Here is a 24658-nt window from a genome sequence, read left to right as displayed (position 1 = left end):
CTTGTTATGCTATTTTTGGAACCCAGGAAATTTGATCAAGCATCTTGTTAAAGGAACTCGGCCTTTGTTCCTGGAAACTAGGATTCCATGGCATATGGGGCACAGCATAGAGGAAATACCCATTTTTGGCCTAAAAGGTCTTTATTTTTCTCCAAACTTGCTTGACTTATATATAGAATATTTACATCCGTCTTATTTTCTTACCTCTTAAAAAATCCTTTCAAGACCATTTTCCCTTGTTTCACTTTCTAGCTTGGCATCAGAGTAGAATATAAGGTGGGTGATTTCGCTGTAAGAAGTGTGTATATGCTGAAAGATGGAAAGTATCTCTAGGTGTTAAAGCCTGTTAAAAGTTTTTGTTTCAGTGCTTTTTCTGAGTCGTAATTTGAACTAGTTAAATGTGAGGATATTTTGCATTGTGTAGTTGTTAGTGGAGCACTACCATATGGGTTTCATTTAAAGAGAGAGTCATGGTTTCTAAGTTCTGCTGTAGAAGTATAATCTTGGCATGTAATAGTTACAACTTTATTGAAGTGTTTTTCTCCTTTCTCCTTTATTTTGTAGCTGGACAGACTCCACCCCGTCCACCTTTGGGCCCTCCAGGCCCACCTGGTCCACCAGGTCCTCCACCTCCTGGTCAGGTCCTGCCACCTCCTCTAGCAGGACCTCCCAATCGAGGAGACCGCCCTCCACCACCAGTTCTTTTTCCTGGACAACCTTTTGGGCAACCTCCGTTGGGTCCACTTCCTCCTGGGCCTCCACCTCCAGTTCCAGGCTACGGCCCTCCTCCTGGTCCACCGCCTCCACAGCAGGGACCACCTCCACCTCCAGGCCCCTTTCCACCTCGACCACCAGGTCCACTCGGGCCTCCCCTCACTCTTGCTCCTCCTCCACATCTTCCGGGACCACCTCCAGGTGCCCCACCACCAGCTCCACATGTGAATCCTGCTTTTTTTCCTCCACCAACTAATAGTGGCATGCCAACATCAGATAGTCGAGGTCCACCACCAACCGACCCATATGGCCGACCTCCACCATATGATAGGGGTGACTATGGTCCTCCTGGGAGGTAAGTTAAAACATGAAGTAATGAAACTGTTTAGTCAGAAAAAGATAAAGAACTGTGACTGAAATCTGTTACATTGTAGAAATGTAAGCATAATTTCTGTCCTGCAGAAAGATTAGATTTCTAAGCTGCAGTATTTCAGCCAAAACACAATGATAAAGGGAATTTTGCTTAGGCTTGATCTGATAGGGAAAATAGCATTCTTGAATCCGGCAAAGTAACCACTGTCTCTGAGGCAAATGCCAAACCTTTTAGTGTGGAGTTGTTTACATTGTTACTAACTTGAGAGCTTTTGTTAAGTAACAATTTAACATTTATTTGTCTTTTGTAGGGAAATGGATACTGCAAGAACACCATTGAGTGAAGCTGAGTTTGAAGAAATCATGAATAGAAATCGGGCCATCTCAAGCAGTGCTATTTCAAGAGCTGTGTCTGATGCCAGTGCTGGTTTGTATATTTGTTTCAGCGTTCATTCCTTTAACATAACTATTTCTGTTAAGGATAACCCCGAACCTAGGGCCTGGAGAGATGGCTCAGCCAGTAAGAACTAGCTGCTCTTCCCGAGGACCCTGGTTTGATGCACAGCCATCTGTTAACTCCAGTTCTTGAGGATCTGAGTCCCTTTTCTGGTTTCTGCTGGCATCAGGCATGCTTGTAATACATAGATAAACACACATGCAGTCAAACACCCATACCCATAAAATAAAATTTAAAAATTAAAACATCAAAACCCAAAGCTTAAGTGCAGTTTGTGAAGATAGTCTTCTTACTCTCCATGTAATCTGTATATTCCTAAGTCATTATCTGTCATTTAATTTAAAGTATTGAAGGCAATGTAGTGGAAAGACCACCAGTTTTAAGTTACTATATTGAGATTTAAATACTAGTTGGGGGTTGGGGAGATGGCCCTGATTAAGAACACTGGCTGCTAGTACTGGGATCCAGTGTCATCTTCTTTCTTCCTGGGTACCAAACACACTCAATGGTGCACAGACACACATGCAGGCAGAATATCCCTACACATAAAATTAAAAAGAAATACTGACTTTGGGGATTGGAGAGATAGCTTAGGAGTTAAGAGCACTGCCTGCTCCTCCAGAGGATCAAAGTTGATTCCCAGCACCTATGTCGTAGCTCACAACCAACTATAACTCCAGTTCCAAGGGGTCTGACACCCTCTTTGGCCTTCATGGGCACCAGTCTTGCTTGTGATGCAAAGACATATGTAGGCAAAACACTTGTGCACATAAAAAGTTTATATATTAACTTTGGTATAATAGTGCAGAGTCCTGAAGATAGCTCATTTAATTCTTGTATTTGCAAAATAACTCCTTCTGCATGAAACAACCAATTACATTAGCTTCAAGATCATGAGACTCTTGCAAATTTCAAAACACTGGCCAAAAGTTATTGCCTCTGGTCATCTTAAAAGACACTTTCAAAAAATTGCTTCATCACTCTTATTCCAAAAAGGTTGGTTTGATGATCATTTGGAAACAAAATTTGTTTGCTACTAACATTGTCTTTTCCCCTGCAGGTGATTATGGGAGTGCTATTGAAACATTGGTAACAGCAATTTCTTTAATTAAACAATCCAAAGTATCTGCCGATGATCGTTGCAAAGTTCTTATTAGTTCTTTGCAAGATTGCCTTCATGGAATTGAGTCCAAGTCCTATGGCTCTGGATCAAGGTAAAACTTTCCTGTCTCATGTATTTTTAAAATAGTTCACAACAACAACAAAAAAAGTGGAACTTTAAAAAATGGGACTCCTATTTTACTTACTGTGTACCCAGCAGTCAGAGTGGATTTTTTAATTAACTCTAAATGGCATGTTGGTGCTTCCTGAAATCCTTCAAGGTGTCTACTTAGAATAAAATTATATGCAAGGAACTGTATGGCTTCTGTTTGCTCTCAGACTAACTGTACACAAGCACATTGTGTGATGTAATCTTTTTTTTTCTTGACCCTCATTACTCATATCCTCCCCGGGTCACTGTTCTCTAGCCTAAGGGTCTCTTCTCGTGGACACACCAAGCCTTGACCACCTCACTGATTTTGTCCTTGGTGTTTTTTCCTGAAACCATTTTGTTCTTTTTTCCCTCCCCTATACATTGTCTTTATTTTTCATGTTTCAACTTAATCTAGTCTGTCGTATTCTATTTCTTTTGTAGTATTTACTACAATCATGTATTTTTCATTATTGATGCTCATTTCTTACTGAACACATGTTGAATGATGATAGGGGCCCTAGCTATTAAACATTACTTGATACAGGATGTTTTTTGAAAGAGGGAATAAATGAATGAATATGTGGTAATCTGTTTTGTAATAGGTACAGCTTTATTTTAGGTTTATTTATTTTAATGTGTATGAATGTTTTGCTAGATGTAAAACATTCATACACATGTGTGGTAGTGGCTGAGGTAGTCAAAGAGAACACTGAGTCCCCTAGAACTAGAGTTAGGATGGCTGTGATGGTTGAGAGTCATCATGTGGGTGCTGCAAATCAAACCCTGGTCCTCTGCAAGAGCAACAGTGCTCTTACCACTCAGCTATCTTTTCAGCCCTTGTAATAGATTAATAAAATTTTTTAAAGGTTACTTTTAAAGCATTTTTATGAATCTTAAAATTTTATGTGTTTTGGGTGTTTAATCTTCGCATGATATTTTCTCTTTTGAGACAGAGTCTCACAATGTAGACCAGCCTGGCCTTGCATTTACAGAGTTCAGCCTGCCTCTGCATTCTGATTACACTCAGCCACATTTTTAATATTTTGATTTCGTGTGTGGGTGTTTTTTTTTTGCCTGCATGTGTAGCTGTTTTCCATGCATCCTGGGTGCCCACAGAGGTAGGGCCTTGGATTCCCCAAAACTACAGTTAGAGACAGTTATGAGCCACTGTGTGGGGCTGAGAATTGAACCTGGGTCCTCTGGAAGGGCAGCTGGGGTTTTTCTCCTGAGAAAGGAATTTATATTGGACACGCTCTTACTTTGTTACTACCTTTTGGGCTCCGTTTAAGACTCTCCGTATCTGAACAAGTTTGTCGTAACTAGAGACCATATCATGCATGTCTTCTTTGTGAGGACATCTAGTTTGATCAGGAGCTTGACAATATTTAAGTTTAGTTCCCTGGTTAAGAAATTAATGTAAAAGAATTCTTACATAAACTACTGGAATTATTATGAACTTTGGCTATGATTTGGGTTTTTAAGATATGATGGCAAAGTTAGCATAAATTTCTTTTTTCATGGGTTCTCAATGTAAACCTTAGCAACTTCAGCATGACTTTTTGATTTTTACTTTTTTACTTAAAGGAGCAGTGTTCAAATTGCCTGTCAGCATCACTACCCTCACACTTGGGGGCTATTACTAAGTAATCTAAGGATTATTCAGGCATAAGTACTGCATCGCTGTGATGCTTGAGACAGATACTGAATAATTGATTAGTGGGTACACTGGACAGGGATGGTTCACAGTGCAGGCAGGAAGGAGCAAGATGATAAAAGATTTCATCATGATTGCCACAGGCTTGGGTTTTGGAACCCTGACTAGGGGCTGCATGGGAAAGAGGAGAGGACAGACACTTTCAGTAGTGCTAGGATCAGGAAGGTTCTGCTGCAGCTGGAACCTGGAACTTCTGCGTGTGTATTAGGTGCAATTATTGGGAGGGACTTGCTAGTCTAAGTAGGCCTCTGTAGAGTAGTAGTTGCAGTCTAAAAACATACCAGAAGAAGGTACTTTTGTTAGTCTTTACACACACTGGATAGTTCTTCGTAAACACTCATAATGGGACCCCTGAGGGGAGCTTGCCATCCCTCTTGAGCCTGACCTGTGTGGGAACCTTCTTTGCCAATGTTACATGGGGTTATTAGGGGCCTTGGAGTCCCCACATAGCCATGGCCATGTCAATAATACACGTTCATTCAGAACTTCATTCACTTGGGGCTTCCTCTACTCCTACAGCTAATCAGAATAGCATAAAAGTGTTTTATTTCTGAAATTTTAATTTAATAGTTTCAGACTGGTTGACTTGTAACTGAAACCATGGAAAATAAAGCTAGGGATAAAGGAAAGACAACTATATTGACTGTCTTATGGAGAGCATTAATCCAGTAATTTTTTTTAGAAGACGTGAACGATCAAGAGAAAGGGACCATAGTAGATCACGGGAAAAGAGTCGGCGTCATAAATCTCGGAGTAGAGATCGCCATGATGATTATTACAGAGAGAGAAGCAGAGAGCGAGAGAGACACAGGGATCGGGATCGGGACCGGGACCGGGAGCGTGACCGAGAGCGAGAATACCGTCATCGTTAGAAGGTGAGCATTCCTTTTTATTATTATATTTAGTATGTGTGTGTTATTAACAGTAATTATAACTCCAAGGCTGTTGTTTATGCAGTAAATATACCTACATTTTAAGTGGTCCAAGTACTTGTTCTGATTTAATCTTCTGGAAACATCTGAAAACAGGTAAGCCATCACAGGTAAAAAATTTTGACCTTTTTTCCCTTGAATATTGTATTCTGTGACTTTTAGATTTCAGATTGTTTGTGGTCTTAAAGCAAGAAAAATAATCAAGAGGACTCATTGTGTACTTCTAAAATTTACAAATTGGGATTCTTGTAATCACATTCATTGTTTGCATGTGATTTAAAATATTTATAAACACCTGGGGGTTGTCTCAGATATGAATAGTATGTGCTTGGATTTTTTAAAAATGAAGTTTCTATTCTTTCTCCTTTGAACTAACTTGATTTGTCCCTGAAACTTTTTAAGAAAATCTAACACTATAATAGGTTATACTACAAAAAGATGTTTTCCAGCATTGACAAGAACTTTTTTCCCTTTAAAAAACTACTTTTTAGAAAAAAAAAATTCTGGTATTTGATTTATTATTTTTTTTTAAGGAGTATTATTATCTTTTTAATTTGCAAAGAAGGTGTGCAGTGGGTTCAGGGTACATATCTAAAAACGTTAAATTGTGCCAAGCCATACATCCCAAGTTAGAAATAACTGGAAATAATTTTCTTTGATGTTTCATTCATAAGCCATAATCATTGTCTTTTTTTCTGTATTTTAAAAATTTGTGTACATTTTTTTTCATAAAGTAGAATGAGTTGTCTGTTTATGCTTCATTTTTCCATGTAATTTTATTTTATATTTGTGAACAGTGTTTACTCATGAAGAGTGGGGAAGGAGCACTGGGAATCTTTCGCATGTGACAGGTTCTTCTATAAACTCCTTTGCTCCATATATTGATGGCATATTTCAATTAATTAGGCTTAAAACAAATCCTCTATACGGAAATACTTCAGAACCTTATTGAAAATCCTGTCCTAAAAATTGTTAATATTTAAATTGTAATTGGCTTTATTGTGTATGTAATTTTATGACAGCAGTTTTAAACATCACACACACACACACACACACACACACACACACACACACACACACACACACACGCAGGAACAAAAGGTGTCTATTTTTTTTTTTTTTTGGTTTTTCAAGACAGGGTTTCTCTGTAGCTTTGCACCTTTCCTGGAACTCACTCTGTAGCCCAGGCCGGCCTCGAACTCACAGAGATCCACCTGCCTCTGCCTCCCAAGTGCTGGGATTAAAGGCGTGCGCCACTACCGCCCAGCCTCTGTCTAATTTTTGTGGAACATAAGAGTTATCACTCTTGCTGTTTAAGGGCTTTTTAAGTGAGAAAGCCTATTTTAATACTTTGTCTTACATTTGAATATGTCCTTGAATATTTATCATAACATTTTTATTAGTTCTATGTTGTATTAAAATTTTTAATTCTCAAAACATTTATATACTAGTTTTAAAATTATTAAAATTGGCACTGTTTGAATATAAAAATTGAGCGTTGTATCATAAAATCTAAACTAAATTTTAAATGAAGTTTTTTTATTCCTAGTAAAGATCCCTTAAGATGGATTCTGGCCAGGCTATTACTTGAAATGTCTAATTCTCTGTCATTTGATAAGGTACAGGGTCTACAAGCTGTATTTATTTATTTATTTTAAACTTTACATTTTACCAACTGTCTTACAGTTACCAAAGATATGATAGAGAAACTTGGATACATTTTCATTAATTCAGTGTGTCCATCAAGGGGCCTCTAACCCAATTCACATGTAGAGTTAATTAGTAGCAGTTTTCTTCTGAGTCTTCATAAAATGAATTCAGTAAACCAAGTATGTTCCTTTTGAAAAGTTCATTGTTAATTTTCACATACTTTGAATTTATACTCCAGTCAAGAGTATACACCTAAATATATCATGATTTGAGTTCTATGTCTTTCAAACATTTAACTACAATTTCCTAGTGTGCAGTTGTTGACGTTTTTTGCAATTAATGATGTACCATACCCCAAATCCCATGTTTTGTTTGTACATTAATCAGAATTGAGTTGTAATATTGTTGTGTGCCTTCATCCAAGCAAAATTTTACAAAAGTCTTTCCAGTAGTGGGTGGGGGGAGATGTCTTCCTGGATTATTGTACCTTTGCTATATGCCAAGCAGTATTTATTGTGGAAGTAGATGTAAGAGGGTGGGGGTTGGGATTAAATACATATATTTGAGTGCAAACCTATTTGCAAATTTTATTACCTTATAAGGTCTGTTGACCTCTTTAGAAGTTTTTAAATATGAGTCCTTTTGAACTTTCATGTAAACCTTAAATGGAATAAGAAGTGCTTCAACAATAAAGTAAATATCAGTCTTTGTGTAAGTTAATAATGTACTACACTGTTGAGTGATGATGGTGGGTAAAGGGCAGGCTCTGGAAACTTGATGTTGGCAGCTGTTAATGTCTGTCCCATCCTAAGTTTTTTTTGTGTTTGAACTGTTGGGTAATGTTAATTGCATTCTCATTTGAAAAATGTATTAGTTTTTCTAATAGCATTCCATATCCAAGTTCAAAAGGTAATAATACTTCAATGAGAAAAACAACAGTTTTGTAAATTTCAGTGTAAATGCATTGTGCTTCGTATTCTGTAATTTTTGCCTCTATTCTCAGACCACTCTGAGCAAAATAAAAGGTGTAAGGTTGTGTTCTTACCGAAATAATGTTACTGTTACAGTTATAGTGGAGTTCCTTTTTTAGACTGGTCATCTAACTGCTTGTTTAGAATAGCCCTGCTCAGGAGTTTGTGTACTGAAGAATAATGAAAGGGAATGTTCTTCCTAGATGCTTTTTATTCAGGCTTCTCTTTCTAATTGATGAGATTTACCATGTTCTCAAATGATTACATTTCTTTACTAAGTACTGTGTTTGGAGTCTGGGTTAATAAGTAACTGTAAGAGTATGGCTATGTGGTTACTTCTGGCATAAATGTCATGAACTTGAGTTTAATTACTTTAGGATACTTTGTGTTGCTTATTAGATTGTTAATAGCTTTGTGTTAATTTGGGTGAAAGCCCAAAGAAAACATTTCTTTTATATTCAAGATGTTTCATCTTCTTAGGAGTGTTACGTTGATTTTTTTTTTTTTTGGTGAAAATTCTTTTCATTGCTTGGTGAATGGTAACTGACTGTTAACAAGATTTTAAAATTATTTCTAAAACTCCTAGGTCATTTGTTACCTGCCTAGTATTCCCAGCCCTGTTTTCCCATATATCTCAACTGCTGTGCTTTATCTTGATATGCTGGCTCTTATTTCTCCTCTGATTTCTTATATTTGTAGTATTTGAAAAATCTGTCTGCTACACAGTGTCTTACTTGAAGTGACAAGAGAGGGTAGGAAGTGATCCCTTGGATGTATGTGTAGTGTGTTTTGCTCACTGTGGTTTAAGAATATAGTTTTGTTTATAAATAATTGATGTTTGTCTTGAAGAAATTGAATGCTGATGTGAGTCACCTTGCTCTCACCTTCATCTCAGTGTGAAATTCCTACCATTGTTGAGTTTTTAGAGTGGATTGTTTTGAATAAGTATTTGTTTTAAATGAATATTCAGTAAGAGAAGAGTGCCATTCATGTTATCCAAATTAATGTTTTTGCTTTCTGTGGTTAACAAGTTCTAACTTTTGATAGTAGGTGAATTCTAAATAGCAACTTATTTTGAAATGTCCCTATCCTTTGGGTATCTCTTTTTGACCAAAGCCTATTTTCTTTCTTTTTCTTTTTTTGTGATGGAGCTTCTTTCCACCATGTAGTCAGATGCATAGAACACCTAATTGTGTATTTTACAGAGTAGTAAAATGCTTTAGTTGAAATGGGGTAAGTATGATGTTCAGCGAAAAACAGGAAAATATAAACTGTTTGGTAGCTAGAAACTTTTTGTGAACATCTGTAATAAACAATTGTTTTTTATGTACAGTGTTCTAGTCAATATAAGGAGAAACTTCAGATAAGTTTAGATGCTTCTATTGCCTACCTCATCCCCATTCCTCATTAAGGAGAAATTTTCAGATACAGAAGGTTAAATCTTACCTATTTAAAAGTGTTATCTTTCTCATTATGTGAGGATCCTTTTTAATTCAGCACATTAATACGAAAACCTGTAAGAGCTGGGTGTGGTAGTGCACACCTGTGAACTCAGCACCTTAAGAGACAATGCAGGCCAGCTTGGTTTACATGTGGAGTTTCAGGCTAGCCAGGCCTCTATACTAAGACCCTGTTTCAGAAATAAAAACAAACAGGCAATATAAAGACTTAGAAGAATCCTATCAAATATTCACTTAAAAGATAAAATTTTCCATGAGTTTCAAAATACAGATAATACCAAGTTTGCATATCTAAGTCACACTCAATTTGAGTTGTTAAGTAATGGTTTGATAGTACGTTATCTCAGAATGTAGGTCTTTTGCTCTGTATTGAAACATACTGCTTGCTTTAGCTTGCAGATTTTAGAGCTGTAGTTCATTGTCTTAGTTCATTTAACAGCTGTTTACATAGGTTCCTTTTATAACTGACAGCTAAAGCAAATAATTGTGTGCCTTTCACAGTACAGAGTTGATCAAATGCTATTTTGAACATATGGGCATTGAATGTATTTGTCACTTCGAACCTTTTTGATATATTTGTTTATGTAGATGTCTATTTAGACATTTGAGACTATAATATGGAATTGGATTATTGGAAATGGGTTGTATTGCCTTCAAATTTTGCTTCCGTTTGAGATTGTAAAATTTGTGTTTATGTAAAGTGTTTAGAACTAGAAATAAAAGTTTCTAGACTATTCCCTAAATTTTCTGTCTGTATGGTGAAATTTTAAGATTTATTAATTAGACCTATCTATAAAATATAATGTAGCAAAAGACGAGTTTATTAGTCCTGCACAACGATGTGTATTGTGACCTCACAAACAAGATTTCCTGTATAAAAGTAGTAAAGTTTCCTTTAAGGTCATGGTAATATGTACCCTGTGGCTTTTTGAAAGATTGATTTTCTTTCTTTTTTTTCCCCCCAACCCCCACGCTGTGACTTTAAATAATTTTTCTCTCAGTGATTCATCCTTCATCCTTTACAACACAGCAAAAGTATTAAGAAAGATAGCATTCCTTTTTTTAGTAGGATTTATGAATTTCCCTGCAATCTTTTTAGTAGCTTAAAACGTGCTTTGTTTTTTTCTAGTGCCTTATTGTTTTTAAAATTCACTAGTGCTGAGAGTGTCATGTTCAGTAAGTCATAGGCTTTAGCATGTGTGAAGTCATGGATTCATTCTCAGCATCAACTCCAGAAAACAAACAAAATCCTACCAGAATTGTAACCTGCAAAATAAAATGTTGGAAAACAGACATTTATAGGTTCTTTTCTGTTAAATAATTCCTCTGTGTGAACCGCATCAACAGAACAGAAAAGTGAAAGTAGAGAAGGTGATACTATAAATAGCTCAGCTGTCCCTTCAACAGTTCCGATGTCTGGAGAGCATTTAGATGAGAAAAACCCTTTCCTCTGTACTTTTAAGATTGAAGTTTTTATTAGGAAGTATGAATATGTGTATGTATACTGATACTCTTTAAGATTCTCCCAAAGAAAATTGAACACAAAATTTACAGTTGTCACAAAATTACTTTAGTTATAAAGCAAAGGATCTTTTAAAACTTTTATGACTGAATGCCATTAAACACTGTATGCTTTTGAAAAATATTAAAGTACCCACTTAGTATTTCTATTTTAAATATTTGATATTCAGTAATCATTTTTTAAATTAATGTTCTGTTTTGGATTTACATATATATGTTACATATATATATACCTGAGACTATAGTATCAATTTTATTGATGGCTTCCCCCTTCCATCTTTATGTGAGTTTTCAATTGAATTTATCATTGTAGATTCCCATTAATTTGTGTTTGGTTAGTTGATAGAGGTGAAATAGAATGAAGGTAATGTCTCAGATTTGTATTATGTCTAAAGATTTGTATGTGGATGTCACATTTAATGTCCATACTGAGGTGTTATTTATGAATTTTGTAACATGGAACACCATTGATTTATAACAGATTGGCAGAAGTTAATGTATGCTGTCAAATACAGTTAATTTGTAAATTTCATTGCATTTTATATTCAGTTCAGCATTTGTTATATGAATTGATGTGTGGTTGAATGAAAAATAGCTACATTCAAATCCAAGCATTTTCCCATTTATTTTGTAGTGTGCATATTTTAGAAAATGATTTATGACTGTTCTCATCATCACAGAAACAGTAGCTGCTGTATTTTCATTTGTTACTGTAATTTTTTTCTTTTGAAAATTCACATACATTGTACAAAAGAATGGTCTTCATATGGCAATCACTGAATATCAAAGGTAGTAATATGTAAGAAGAATGAAATGAGAATTTCTCATTTTGAATTTGTGAATTAGGAGTATTTCTCCACCATGCAAGCAGCTACTGTTTGAGTTCCTTTTTATTTTGTGTTAGAATACCTAACAGTGAGTAGATGCACGACTTGTGTATGTATAGCTAAGCCAACATTTTTCTGTGTATTCTGGGGAATAGCAAAACCTACATCACCAATTTTGACACATTACAGCTGAAGGAAGAGGAACACCTTCCAAGACAGACAGTCTTCATGGGAAAGTGACGCTTGTCCAGCAGTTTGCTTCTTGTGATTGAACTGAACCTGTAAGGATTCATGGATAAACTGAACAGGAATAGATCTGAATAAAGCAAATCTGCATAAATGGTAACCAGTAGCTCTACTTTTATTTTTTTATGTTGCTTAACTGTTTTATTTGAAGGAAACCTGTGTGATTTAAAAAGTTAATAGCTTTTGCAACTTTATTACTGGTTATATATATTTGGCCATTATAATGTGCAAGCAATTGGAAAAAATTCAAGTAAATGCTTGTTTTTATAGTAGTTTGTTCTTGTTAAAAATGTTGATATGATAATGTCTGTAAACAGCACCACTTTGATTACAATAGATGTAGTGTTGTAATAAACTGTTGAATGGGGCTGATGTGTAAAGCTGTTCAAGTTATTTGATGTTTACACCTCAGGGAAAGTCTTGTGTTCAGCAATATCTAAAGATAATGTTACTATGACAACATTTTTACTGTCCTTTAAAAAAGCATTGCAATAGGGTGTTTGGATATGCATCAATCTAATCTTGCGTTCAGTGAATTAAACATAACCAATTAAGTGTCTCTTGCCCTTGATTTTGATATTAGAATAGGTGATTACATGGATATTTAATATTTCTATATTCTGCTTTTCTAGCTGTTTTTACCTAGTTAGCTTTTGATTTTGCTGAATGGTATGTAAACTTGTAAAAACTGAAATTTGGCAGATAGAACAATCCAGTCAATGTGTTAGGGGGTCAAAAAATTTGAGGTTGTAACATTTTTGGTAAAGACTCATGTATTTGCTACAGTAGTGCAGCTTAATTACACCCCAGATATTCTGAAACAATTAAGTGTGAACTGCTAGCATTAAGAGAGATTTTGATAATTCTGATTTGATACAGTAATTTACTGTTTCATGCTGATGGTGCCATAGGCAGTGTAAATACAGCCATACAGCAGATAAATGTGAGTAAAGAAAGCCCTAGTATTCTACTTGACAGAGAGTCTGAAGGGTCTGATGTTTATTAACATTGGGTTGTGTTCTTCAGTGTGAGTAATACATCCTTTATTCATGGTTCAAGGAATTCTATGTATATTTCTGTAACCTTGTTGATTTATGCTTGATTAGAGTTAGTTAACCAGTTGGTTTTTTTTTAATAAAAAGCCAGCCTTAATAAAAGGCTGTATGAAAAGCACCTGGCTAGCATGTGTTCTGCAAAATTAGCAGAGGCAGACTGTCAACTTGATTACCTATTTTTATAGGAAGTTTAAAACCTGAATTACTAAGGAAATTTGAGATAAAATCAAATTTTAAGCTAATTTGTTTTAAATATATTTTAAAGATCTTACTACTTATGAGAGATCTGGGGATAGTATGCATTGGCTTTTAAAGTTTGTCTAAATTTAAGGGCAATGCTTAAGGTATTTATGTACCATAGATAGAGATAATGTGCAGCTCAAGATTTGCACTGTTTTTCAGTTTCATTTTGTCTGCTTTTAAAGTACTTAACATTTAGTTTGAAAATACCCTTACCACTGCCAGTTCATTTAAAAACATTTTGTGAGCAGAGTATTTTTGCAAGAGATCATTGGTGTTTATCAGAACTAACTGTTAGCTCTCAGAAATGATTTTTCTTAGGTGTTTAATCTTGTTAAAATGCAAGTTGCCTTTTAATTTGAGAGTTGTATCAAAATCTATTTTCTTGTTTTGTGTATAGGTATTGTAAGTTTTTGTGATTTTTTTTTTTGTTAGCTTTTTTTAATAGTCTAATTATAATGCCCTAATGTGAAGACATTTGGACATACATATGTTTACAAGGGAAATTAGTTAATAGTAAGATTAAAAGGTAAGTAAAATGTCCATGAGATAAATTTTCTCTGAACACTTTTAAAATGGAATCACAAATACATATACTTGAAATGAAACTGGAGATTTTGTACTAATTTTAATCCTTCACTCCCTTTTCTGTTTTTAATCAGTGGAACCCTTTAATTGCTCCCTTTATGTCGCCCTTCTCCTTGCTTGGCTTATCTCATTAAGTGACTTTGGTGGCAGGCAGTGTGAGTGTACTCGAGTTGTTTGCTGCTGCAGTCAGTTATTTTAAGTGTTGTCAGGAAGAAACAAATAAAAGAACTTCAGTTTGACTTATTTTGCAAAGTCTCCTACCTAATAACACATGAATGTATAGCAGTAAAAGTCAAAGTTACAAACATTTTATTTGTCAAAGCCCTTGTGTTGTTTAGGAGCCGGTGTTATTTGAAAACTTGTTTTTAATGTGTAAAAAACAATCCAAAGAGATAAATCTTTGCAAAGACACCAAATAAATAAACAAACAAACAAATAAATAAATAAGCAGAGGAAAGAAAGAGTAGGGGGAGGAGTGCGGGAGTCTTAGAAATTAGAATTCCTGTAGTGGTGATGAAAGGAAGCTTGCCTTTCCCCTGAATGCTAGCATTGACCAGTGCTGCGCAGTCACAGTCCTTACCACTGGCAGCACAGGTAGAGAGGCGTGGTGAAGCACCCACAGGGTAGTATTTCTCCTGGAGCAGCACTTTGAATTCATTATACTGCTTTGAAGTAAAGGAAATAGGTTTGTAGAAACAATATTTCAGTGTCAATTTACAAGTGTTTGTTTTGTCAGTTTTCAGCAAGATTTCAAGTAACTTGCCATAGCTATTGATCATGTATGTTAGCCCGTTTAATGGCTCCTTTACCTAGAATATTCTTAAGCAATTAACTACAATTTGGAATTCACAAATAATGTGTAGCTTAAGATATTATTTTCATTTGATTCTCCTATGGAGAATGTTGCTTTAGTAAAGTCAGTTCTAAAAATAAACATGGAGGTTTTAATGAGCATTATGTAACATTTTATGGTGAAGGGGAATAGTTGAAAAGGGTAAGACTGTTTCCCTGTGTGTTGAAATGTGCCAATAACCTAAGTACATTCTGTTTCATACAATGAGATGCTACTGCAAGGCTCTTCTGTTGGCGTGCTCTGGCATTTTAGCTGTTACCCAGATGGTCATTGCATTATGTGTATCTTACAAGTCCCAGGGTTGGGCTTTAAGCTTCAGCTTAAGTTATTTTAAGAGGAAGTTTGTTCTGATTCTTTCCTGAGAGTACAGTGTTGAGATTCTTGCTATTGCATAGATAATGAGTTTTCAGTTTATTCATGAAGTTCATTTGCATCCCATAGCCCTCTGTAAATGTTTCCTCCAGTTGTTTGTACTTTCCAAATGCACGCTTACTCATTGTACATATTAGACATTTTTTGTGCTAAAGTATATTAAGTAGGAGTTTTGTAGCAAAGCCTTCTATTTTTATGTTCTTATAGTGTATGTGTTAACATTAATCTTCAGTTTGAACACTGGTGTATTTATTTTTTAGCAACTTGACTCCTGGAAGCCTTAGACTAATTTTTAAATAAACATTCAACCAAAAATTAAGAATTTATTGAGATGTGGCCTTATATATGGTATTTCTTGTGTTCATAATGTGATTTTTTTTTTAAATTTAGATTTTATTTAAATCAAGATTTAGAATTAGTTTCATTTTCAGTCAAAATAGAAAATGTATTAAGCGTCTAGGCTTCTGGGAGGAAGTTCTTATATTCTTCTTTCTTGGCATTAGAAAGAAGCAATATGAATTTATGAATATTCAAAATATTCAGGCCATTGTGTTATATTCAGATTGGTTTAGGTTGGTTTTAACCCAGTGTTTCTTTAAAGTTCCAGGTTGTTGGCATTCTTTGAGTATACAGCTACTATGGTTTTATATGGGATGTATGAACTCTTGGTTACATATAGCCAGATTTCAGTGTTTTAAAGACTTCCTGTTCCATTAGTTATATTGTAATGGGAGGCTTTTAAAATATTAGGTAAAGTTTAATTGAAGTCACGCAAATCTTGAATGGTATCTGGATAGGAAATACTATGAGGAGTTTTTCACCTTTAAAACTCCACCATGGGAGGAATTACAGTCACTTCATAATTGGACAGACTCTTCATTTTAGTAAAAACATTTCATTTCGAAGGTGTATTTTTTGCCACACTGTTATACGTAACACTTCTCAGCATTTCTGTATGCAAATTATTTTAAAATACAGTGATAAATTCATGTTTGTTTATTTTTTTTTTTTTTTTACCTTGGAAATTGTAGTACTCAGGTGGTATTTAATGGAAAATGATCCTTTGGGGTGAATCATAATGTATTTTGAGGACTGCCTCTATAATAACATTTATGACTTTAGCCTTAAAAAGGTCTATTATTTCTTCCTTTGCATCCCATGGTATATTAGCAAAGTAGTTTACAGCCCAGCACAGCCTTACAAAGTTGTTTTACAATTTTTAATGGAAAGCCCTTAACAACAACAAAAAATTGTATCATATTACAACACCCATGAAATTATTGGATAATCATCCTTTGTAAATAAGCTGTCTAATATCAGAAGGCCAAAGAAAGTCTTGAGATTTTAGCTATTGACTATGGTGTGGTGACTTCATAAGATTTCTGTGCAAAAGGTAAGGTGATATTCCATCAAGTAGGCATCCTTTTGATGTCCATGAAAACTAGACTTCCATATTAGCTTCTTTCAAAAGGCTCATTCCCATTTTATTAAAATGTTTGTACTTGCAATTTTGTGTTTAATGTTTACTTTGTCTTTTCTTTCTTTAGCATTTAGGTGACTGTTCAGCAGTTTGCTATATGGTCATTGTTGGCCTTAAACTGCACTAGTAACAAGCATGGTATTTATCTTGTATTGAAAATAAAAACAAAGTTTTGATAATTCTTTGCAGTTTGTCCTTTTTGTTTGACTTAAAATTTATTTTGTTCAAATAATGTCTATTGGAAAAATACAATAATAACAGATTAGACTGTCACCTATATTTTGTCTAAGCGAACCCCTTTGAGAATGGTTATTTCTTCTGGCATATTTTTAAAGTTTAAGTTCCATTTATTTTGTGTGCATGCCGTGGTCCATGTATGGAGGTCAGAAGCCAACTTGCAGGGATTAGAGGTCATCACCTTTACTTGCTGAGCCATCTGGCTAGAATTATGATTGCCTCATCTTAGGGAGGTTATCAACCTCACCAGTCCTTTGGAAGTAAAATCGTGGGCTGCAGAGATGGCTTAGCAGTTAAGAGCACTGGCTGTTCTTCCAAAGGTCCTGAGTTCAATTCCCAGCAACCACATAGTAGCTCACAACCATCTGTAATGGGATCTGATGGCCTCTTCTGGAATAAAGTTGTACATGCAGGTAGAGCACTCATACATTAAATAAGCAAATATTTAATTAAATAAATAAATCTTTAGAACTAAAACCATTTTTGGATCACAGTAACATTTTACCAGCTAGCTTGGGAACATTATAAGACATAACTTTTAAATAGTAACAGATTTGTCCTTCAAATATCTGGTCCCTTGACTGGAGGTCAAAGTTGCTAGAATACTTACATAGCATTCAGAAAGCCTGGGTTTGATTCCCAGCACTACATTAAAATCAGCCACCCTGAGGGCACATCTGTAATCCTAGCACTCAGGATCAGAAGATCAGATTTATCCTCATCTTATGATGAGATTCAGGCCATCCTGGGCTGTATGAGAGTACACCTAAAAAAAGAAAGAAATACTGGTATACAAATGTTGGATTAGATCCCAGATTTCTTACCTGCAAACTTATGAGTATGTTGAAGGTAACAGCGCTAAGCAATTTAGATTGAAATAATTCAGGTTACCATTGGCACTTATGTGGCATTGTTAGGTTTCTTGTTACTGTTTGCATTTTCAAAGTTACATTCATCTTTGGAATAATTTGAGGCTCTTTGTCTATGGCCTCTATATAACAGCAAAGAGCACATAAATAAGTAAAACTACTGAGGACATCTTGAATAAAGAACACAAACTCCATTGGAATCCGTCACAGTCTGCATTGCCCCGAACTGTGCTTAGCTGAGGATGATGTTAAATTTGGGATCCTTAGAAAAGCAGGCTCCTGGTTAGTAACCTATCTGTTTACGCTTCCTCCCTAAGGTAACACTAGAGGGACTTTTAAGCTGTGGAAAGTACTGTGAGAACAGAAAAGGTGATGAGTGCCATCACAATGGGCATGGTGCCACTCCTGGCTTCTACTGTGCTGGAGATTCAAACAAGGTTTCCTGCGTGATAGCCTGGCACTCTACCTTAAAGAGCTTCAACCCCGGGCAAACTTGCCCCCCCCCCCAACTCCTACAAACAAAGGATTTAAGGTTCTCCTAGTCTTCCTGCTTATGTTTTCTAACCCTAATCACAAAATAGTTACTTTATTATAATCATTTATCTTTCATTAGCAAAATTATTAGGGATTTGTGTGTTCGCATTGATTGTGATCAGGTATGTAGGATGAAAGATATACTTAAAAAAAAATCTATAGTGAGCCAGGTGTGGTATTGTGTGCTTGTAAGTTGCTAGCATTTGGAAATACAGATAGGAGAATCTCTAGTCTGGGGCTAACATCAGTTACCAGTTAACTCTGTCCTTGTGTGTCTGTCAGACCAGAGAACAACACAGAGGGTTAGTTCTTGCTTTCCACCGTGAGGTAGTGTCTCCCTTGTTTCTGTCTTACTGCACACTCCTGGCTACCAGGCTTGTGATCAGATGGATGAGTCTCCTATCAGTAATTTGAATCTCCAGAGTAGGAGTGTTGAGATTAAAAACGTGCACCACTGTATTCTGTTTTTTTGGGTTCTAGGAATCGTGTCATCATGCTTTTGTGGTGAATGCCTTTACCTGCTAAGCCCTCTTGTCTACCCAATTGAACTTTACATTAAATGAGGTTCCCATCCTCAGCTCATAGGAAAGCTTTGGCTTATTTTCCTAACATTATGCTGAAATCTGAAGAATAAGACCTGGTAGAGGGATCTACCTGCTTTCTGGGGAGAGAAGGTCTTGTAAAACAAAACAAAACAAACAGTTCTGTTGGCAAGAGAGTTCAGTGTAGTAGGAATTTAAAGAATGCTTGTTGGTCTGAAGCACGTAGTAAAACATGAAAGGTATGGGATTTATCAGAGCTTAAGTTTAAGTCATAAGAGTCGGTGAGATGGCTGAGCCGGTAAAGGCACTTGGAGCCAATCTGAACACCTGAGTTCCATCTCTAGGACCCATGTGGTCTAAGAAGAGAACTGACTCTTGTCCTCTGTATACAAGTACAGTGGCACACATACCCCCCACATATGTAATTTTTTTTCTTTTTTCTTTTGAGACAGGGTTTCTCTGTGTAGTTTTGATGCCTGTCCTGGATGTTGCTCTGTAGACCAGGCTGGCCTCGAACTCAGAGATCTGCTTGGCTCTTCCTCCCAAGTGCTGGGATTAAAGGCGTGTGCCACCACTGCCCGGCCACACATGTAGTCTTAAAAATTACCTTAAGTGTCACAGGGAGTGACTAATGTGTATGAAATGTCACAATCCAGTTAGCATTTCAAAACATCTTTGTTGCAGATTAAATTGAGAAAAGAAGATGAGGTAGGTCGGCTAATGAACTTTACAGATTTGCTTATCAGGAGATGGGATAAGAAGGGAAAGCACACAGCTAGCATATAGGGTCAGTGGAGTATAGACAGGGTGAGAAGATGAAGAGCTTGTATAATGTTACACCAGTGACTAAGACGGACAGCATTAGAAGACATTCAAAGACTGCATTTAGTGTCTGCCATCCAAGAAATAGTAATGTAGCCATATGGTTCTGAAGTTGAGACCTGCAGTTAAGTCTTTTAGTTATAGTTAAAATGGAGAAAAAAACTAAATGTAAGAACTTGGACAGCCATCAGGAATGTGAGGAGGCTGGTATAGTCCTACTTAGGAAGCAAACTGAAGATACTAAGATCAGTAATATGAAGAAGTACCTTTTTGGGTGGAAAAAGAAGTTTTCAAAGGAGACTAACTACATGGAAGGCTGTAGGTTTGTTCTTAGGTGACAAGTTTGTGATGACTAGCCTACTTTGAGGTAGAAATTGAGAATATTGTATAGGTGTGGTGGCTTACACTTAGGAGAAGTAATATTAACCCTTAGCTTTACCAAGACTTGGTAAGTGTATCTAAATTTAGGCTCCATTTATTGCTGGCAGTTCACTCACATGCATCTGTTTCTCAGAAGGTAGATGGATAAAACTATGGATGAAGGCTGTCATCCTCACTTAACAGTTTGGTTGTTATCAGCCTAGCTACAAAATGCAGTTTTCCCATGGCCTCCCTGTTTAATGATGTGTTATTTAATGGGCTTTGTACTTTTGGATTTTCAATTCTTAGTCATACTACATAGTAGATTTTTACAAAGGAAGCTCTGGAGAGTTCTGACTAGCAGAAAAGTGAGTGGAGGTTAGAAAATGCTCTCGGTATTCTAGTTTTTCAGTTATTTGTCCATTCCTATCAAGCTAAGCCACACTGCTGTGTTTTTAAGCCACGTTGATACCTGGACTAATCAGGAATCCATTTGTAAATGTTCACTTGCACAAATCTTGGCACGTTCCCCCTCCCCAGGTACCTGTTTGGCTCAGTCTTCCCTTAGAGCCAACATCAGTACCTTTCTTTCAGTTGTTTCATCCTAAAACATGGAGACCCCCTTGATTTATCACATTTCACATCCGGTACATTAGGACATCTACCATCAGTGAATACCCAAGACCACACTTTATATCCTCACCGCATTCTGCCCTTGCTACCACATGGAGTCTCTATAGTACAGATGGCAGTATCCTCAAAATCCTGCAGTGGCTCCCTATTTCTATGGTAAGGTGGGGCTCATCCAGATTGCCTTTGAACTCAGAATCCTGCTTCTCCCAACTGCAAGAATTACAGACCTGAGCCCCCCGCCCAATCCCATTATTAGACTGCCTATAATGCCCATTTGATACTTATATCATAATTTTAACTAGTTCTTGTCATTGGCTGTTTGGATTATTTCTCCTTTTTTGTTAGTATTAAGGGTCACTGTAGTATCTTTACCTTAGTGCAGACCTCTTCTAAAAGTAATTTCTTCAAGATAGAACAGTTGAGAGTTTTGAACCTATCAAATTGCCCCTCCTTTACCGTTACAGCTATATGTAAAACTACGTATTTCTTCCCATCCTTTTGGATCTTGAGTGCTTTTAAATTTCAGTTTGAGAGATAAGAACTGATGTTATTTTTTTTTTACATACTCTTGGTTTTTATAGTGATTTATTTGTTTTGTAACATTAGAGATCCAGTCTATGGCTTTTCAATAGTAAGCAAGCACTACCAACTGAGCTATAACCTAGATATCTTTTGCTAATATGTTAGTAGTGTACTGCCATCTACTGATAGATTTGTGTAGATTTCGTAAATTGTATAAAAGGTAAGTCCATAATAAATTTCATTTGGGAAAACATCAGTAAAGAGATTCAGGATCTGTTGGGAATGGTGGTGTCCCCCTTTAATCTCAGCACTTGAATCTGTGAGTTCAAGGCTGGTGTGGTCTACATAGTGAGTTCCTGGACATCCAGGGCTGCACAGTAAGGCCTTATCTCAAGGCAACAAAAATGACATCCAGAGCCTGTGATAGTTAATATTGATTGTTAACTTGGTAGGATACAGAATCACCTGTAAGGCAAGCCTCTGGGCATGCCTATGAGGGTTGTCTAGATGGGTACCGTAACTGGGTGGCACCATTTCATGAGCTGGGATTAAAAGGAAAAAGTGACCTGATGACCGACTGGCACTCTGCTCTTTCTGACTGGGGATGCACTTGGACCAGCGGCTTTATCTTCCTCCTTCCGTGCTTCCCTCACCATCTTGTGATTCCCCTTAAACTTAGCCAGAATGAACACTTCAGTTGTTGTGGTCAGATTTTTTTTTGTTTCAGCAAGGAAAACACCCAATACAGAACCCAAGTTACATGATCAGTAAAGGGCAGGCTCATACTAACAGACTAGACATTCCTGAAAGTTCAGAGCAGCTACCACAATGTCCTGACTGATTATTGTGAAATCACTGGGGTCCTTTTTATTTGTCTTACTGGAGATATTTCTAAATTCATCTGATATACATGAAGTTAAAAGATTATAATTTAACAGATGATCAATACATTGCTTACTAAATTAGAGGACACATTTAACATTAATCTTGGGGATTTCTCCATTTTGTCATCCTGGGGCTCAAACCCAGGGTCTTGCAAGTGCTCTACCACTGAATTATATCCCAGGCTGTCATTTAACAGTAAAAGAGAAACTTTATGGGCTGGAGAGTTGGCTCAGCGGTTAAGAGCACTGGTTGTTCTTCCAGAGATCCTGAGTTCAATTCCCAGCAACCACATGGTGGCTCACAACCATCTGTAATGAGATTTGGCACTCTTCTGGCCTGCAGGCACACATGCAGACAGAACACTGTATGCATAATAAGTAAATAAATCTTTTAAAAAAAAACTTTGGGGCGGGGGGCGTTTGTTTTTTGAGACAGGGTTTCTCTGTGTAGTGCTGGCTGTCCTGCAACTCGCTTTGTAGACCAGGCTGGCGTCAAATTCACAGATGTCCACATGCCTCTGCCTCCTGAGTGCTCGAATTAAATGTGTGCACCATTACCACCTGATTTAAAAGGTAACTTTTTAACATTTAGTTATTGGGAGGCCTGGCCTCTGTGGTGGTAAGAAGACAATTTGAGGGAATCTATTCTCTTAAATGTGGGTGTGAATGTCTCTGGGATTAGGACAGTTGGGCTGAATTTGATCCCAGGGATTAAAAAAAAAAAATGCCTTTACCCACTGAGCCATCAGACAGGTTCTCATTTAAGGTTTTGGTTTTTAAAAAGATGTGTGCTGTCGTAAATTCTGAATAAAATTCTCAAATGTAAGAGTCTGGACTTGCTGAGTGTGGGAGATAAGTTTGCTCTTAGCCCTAGGTGAGAGTATGTATTTTGTCTTCTTGAGCCAGGAAATGAGATACTTCTCCCAGTGACAAAAGTGATGAATGTGAGTATGCTTGAGCATTTAAAGAAAGTTTGGGCGTCTAAGAAAGGAGATAAAGAACTGCCGGGCGGTGGTGACACACGCCTTTAATTCCAGCACTTGGGAGGCAGAGGCAGGCAGATCTCTGTGAGTTCAAGGCCAGCCTGGGCTACAAAGTGAGTTCCAGGAAAGGCACAAAGCTACACAGAGAAACCCTGTCTTGAAAGAGAAAAAAAAAAAAATTAATGTGGTGCACGCCTTCCCCTCCCCTGGAGCTGAGGACTGAACCCAGGGCCTTGCGCTTGCTAGGCAAGCGCTCTACCACTGAGCTAAATCCCCAACCCTAAGAATTAATGTGTACTGGCCATTTTTAAGAAACATTGGGCTGTCCCAAATAAAGAAAATGGAGTTCGTACATACTGGCCAGTTTCTCAGTGCTATTGCATGTGTACATTAAAACCCATTTGGGTTCCTCATTTTGAGGAATACAGTAGTTGATTTCCTTCATTTTGGAATCAAGGGAGGGTATGACGAGAATTATTTCTTAGGAGCTATTTACAAATACACAGTGTGAAGGGCTCCGTAGATGAATTAGAATTAATAGTTGAGCACGTTCAATGAATACAGAATCAATTTAGAAACCAGTGTAGCTAATGTTAAATTTAATAAGTGCAAAGTCCTTTTGCTGGAAGTATTAAACCTTTATTAGAAGACATTGAGACAAATGAAAATCAGTGCATTTGCTATTTTAGGAAGAGATAGTATTGTAATACTACAATTTCTCCTAAATTAGTTTTTAGAATCAATGGGGATTGAATTAAAGTCCCAAAGAGATTTTGTTACTGAGTGTAAGTCTGGGTTCTGAACTTTATATGGGAGTTGGGAGGCAAGTAAGTACCAAGAAGGGAGCGGGGTAGGACTTGTTCATAGTAAGAATAGTACAGACTCATTACATCAATAGGCAGATTCCAGAAAACAATACAGAGAGATAGAAACCATGTGTGTGACACTTTGAGATACGATAGAATGGGAATTTCTACAAACCATACCGAGATGCAGATACAACAGGATATTTACATCATGCTATATATAAATATCAACTGGTGGGCTAAAGTACTTAATGTTAGAGGCAAACGTAGACTACTTTAAACAATTTGATGATGTTGGATTGCAGAAGTTTGCGGTATTTGCTGATTCAGACAGCTTACATTGTAGCCCAGGCTGTCTTGAAACTCACTGCATAAGTAACTTGGGCTGGCCTCTTAATTCCTTGCAGAACCGGAATTGACATGACATTCATGAGCCACCACACATGGTGCCGAGTTTTATTTTTAATACAGAATAGTAAAAAGGAAAGACTGAATATTGAATACACTAGGAACTCATGATAATTTAAAGTGATGAGTTCTATACTGGGAGAAGATACTTAAAATACACAATTCATTAAAGACTAATATAACAGGGTTGAGGCGGGCTATAGCAGTAATAGAGGATTTGTATACATAATGACTTAGGTTTCGTCTCCAGGAGTGCAAAATAAAATAATATAAATTACAGAGCTGTCATAATAAGGAAAATCTAATTGAAAATGAATAACAAGCCACGTGGGGTGGTGCCCAACTATACTC

The 24658-nt window shown here is 36.6% G+C and overlaps 1 protein-coding gene across 6 annotated transcripts in view; it reads left to right on the top strand.

The window, feature by feature from the left end:
• Positions 1 to 16886, top strand: part of Cpsf6 (cleavage and polyadenylation specific factor 6) — a 31391-nt gene extending 14505 nt beyond the window's left edge. Inside the window, exons 6-12 of one of the 6 annotated variants that reach the window (XR_008221685.1) lie at positions 27 to 137; positions 565 to 1069; positions 1398 to 1513; positions 2604 to 2757; positions 5195 to 5387; positions 5470 to 5540; positions 6242 to 16886. Coding sequence is in view for 5 of the 6 variants with exons in the window: in XM_052753426.1 (XP_052609386.1) it covers positions 27 to 137; positions 565 to 1069; positions 1398 to 1513; positions 2604 to 2757; positions 5195 to 5384 (1076 nt within the window). In the remaining variant the exon portion in view is untranslated. Of the gene's footprint in view, positions 1 to 26; positions 138 to 564; positions 1070 to 1397; positions 1514 to 2603; positions 2758 to 5194; positions 5388 to 5469 lie in introns of all 6 variants that reach the window. The other 5 variants (XM_052753426.1, XM_052753425.1, XM_052753427.1 and 2 more) reach the window with 5 other exon arrangements.
• Positions 16887 to 24658: the final 7772 nt, after the last annotated feature.

This window comes from Peromyscus californicus, unplaced genomic scaffold (genome assembly GCF_007827085.1).
Source record: "Peromyscus californicus insignis strain IS unplaced genomic scaffold, ASM782708v3 Scaffold_24__1_contigs__length_46423439, whole genome shotgun sequence".
Classification (NCBI taxonomy): Eukaryota; Metazoa; Chordata; class Mammalia; order Rodentia; family Cricetidae; genus Peromyscus; species Peromyscus californicus.
Note: the sequence above shows the minus strand (reverse complement) of the source record. Positions and strands in the feature narration are given on the sequence as shown.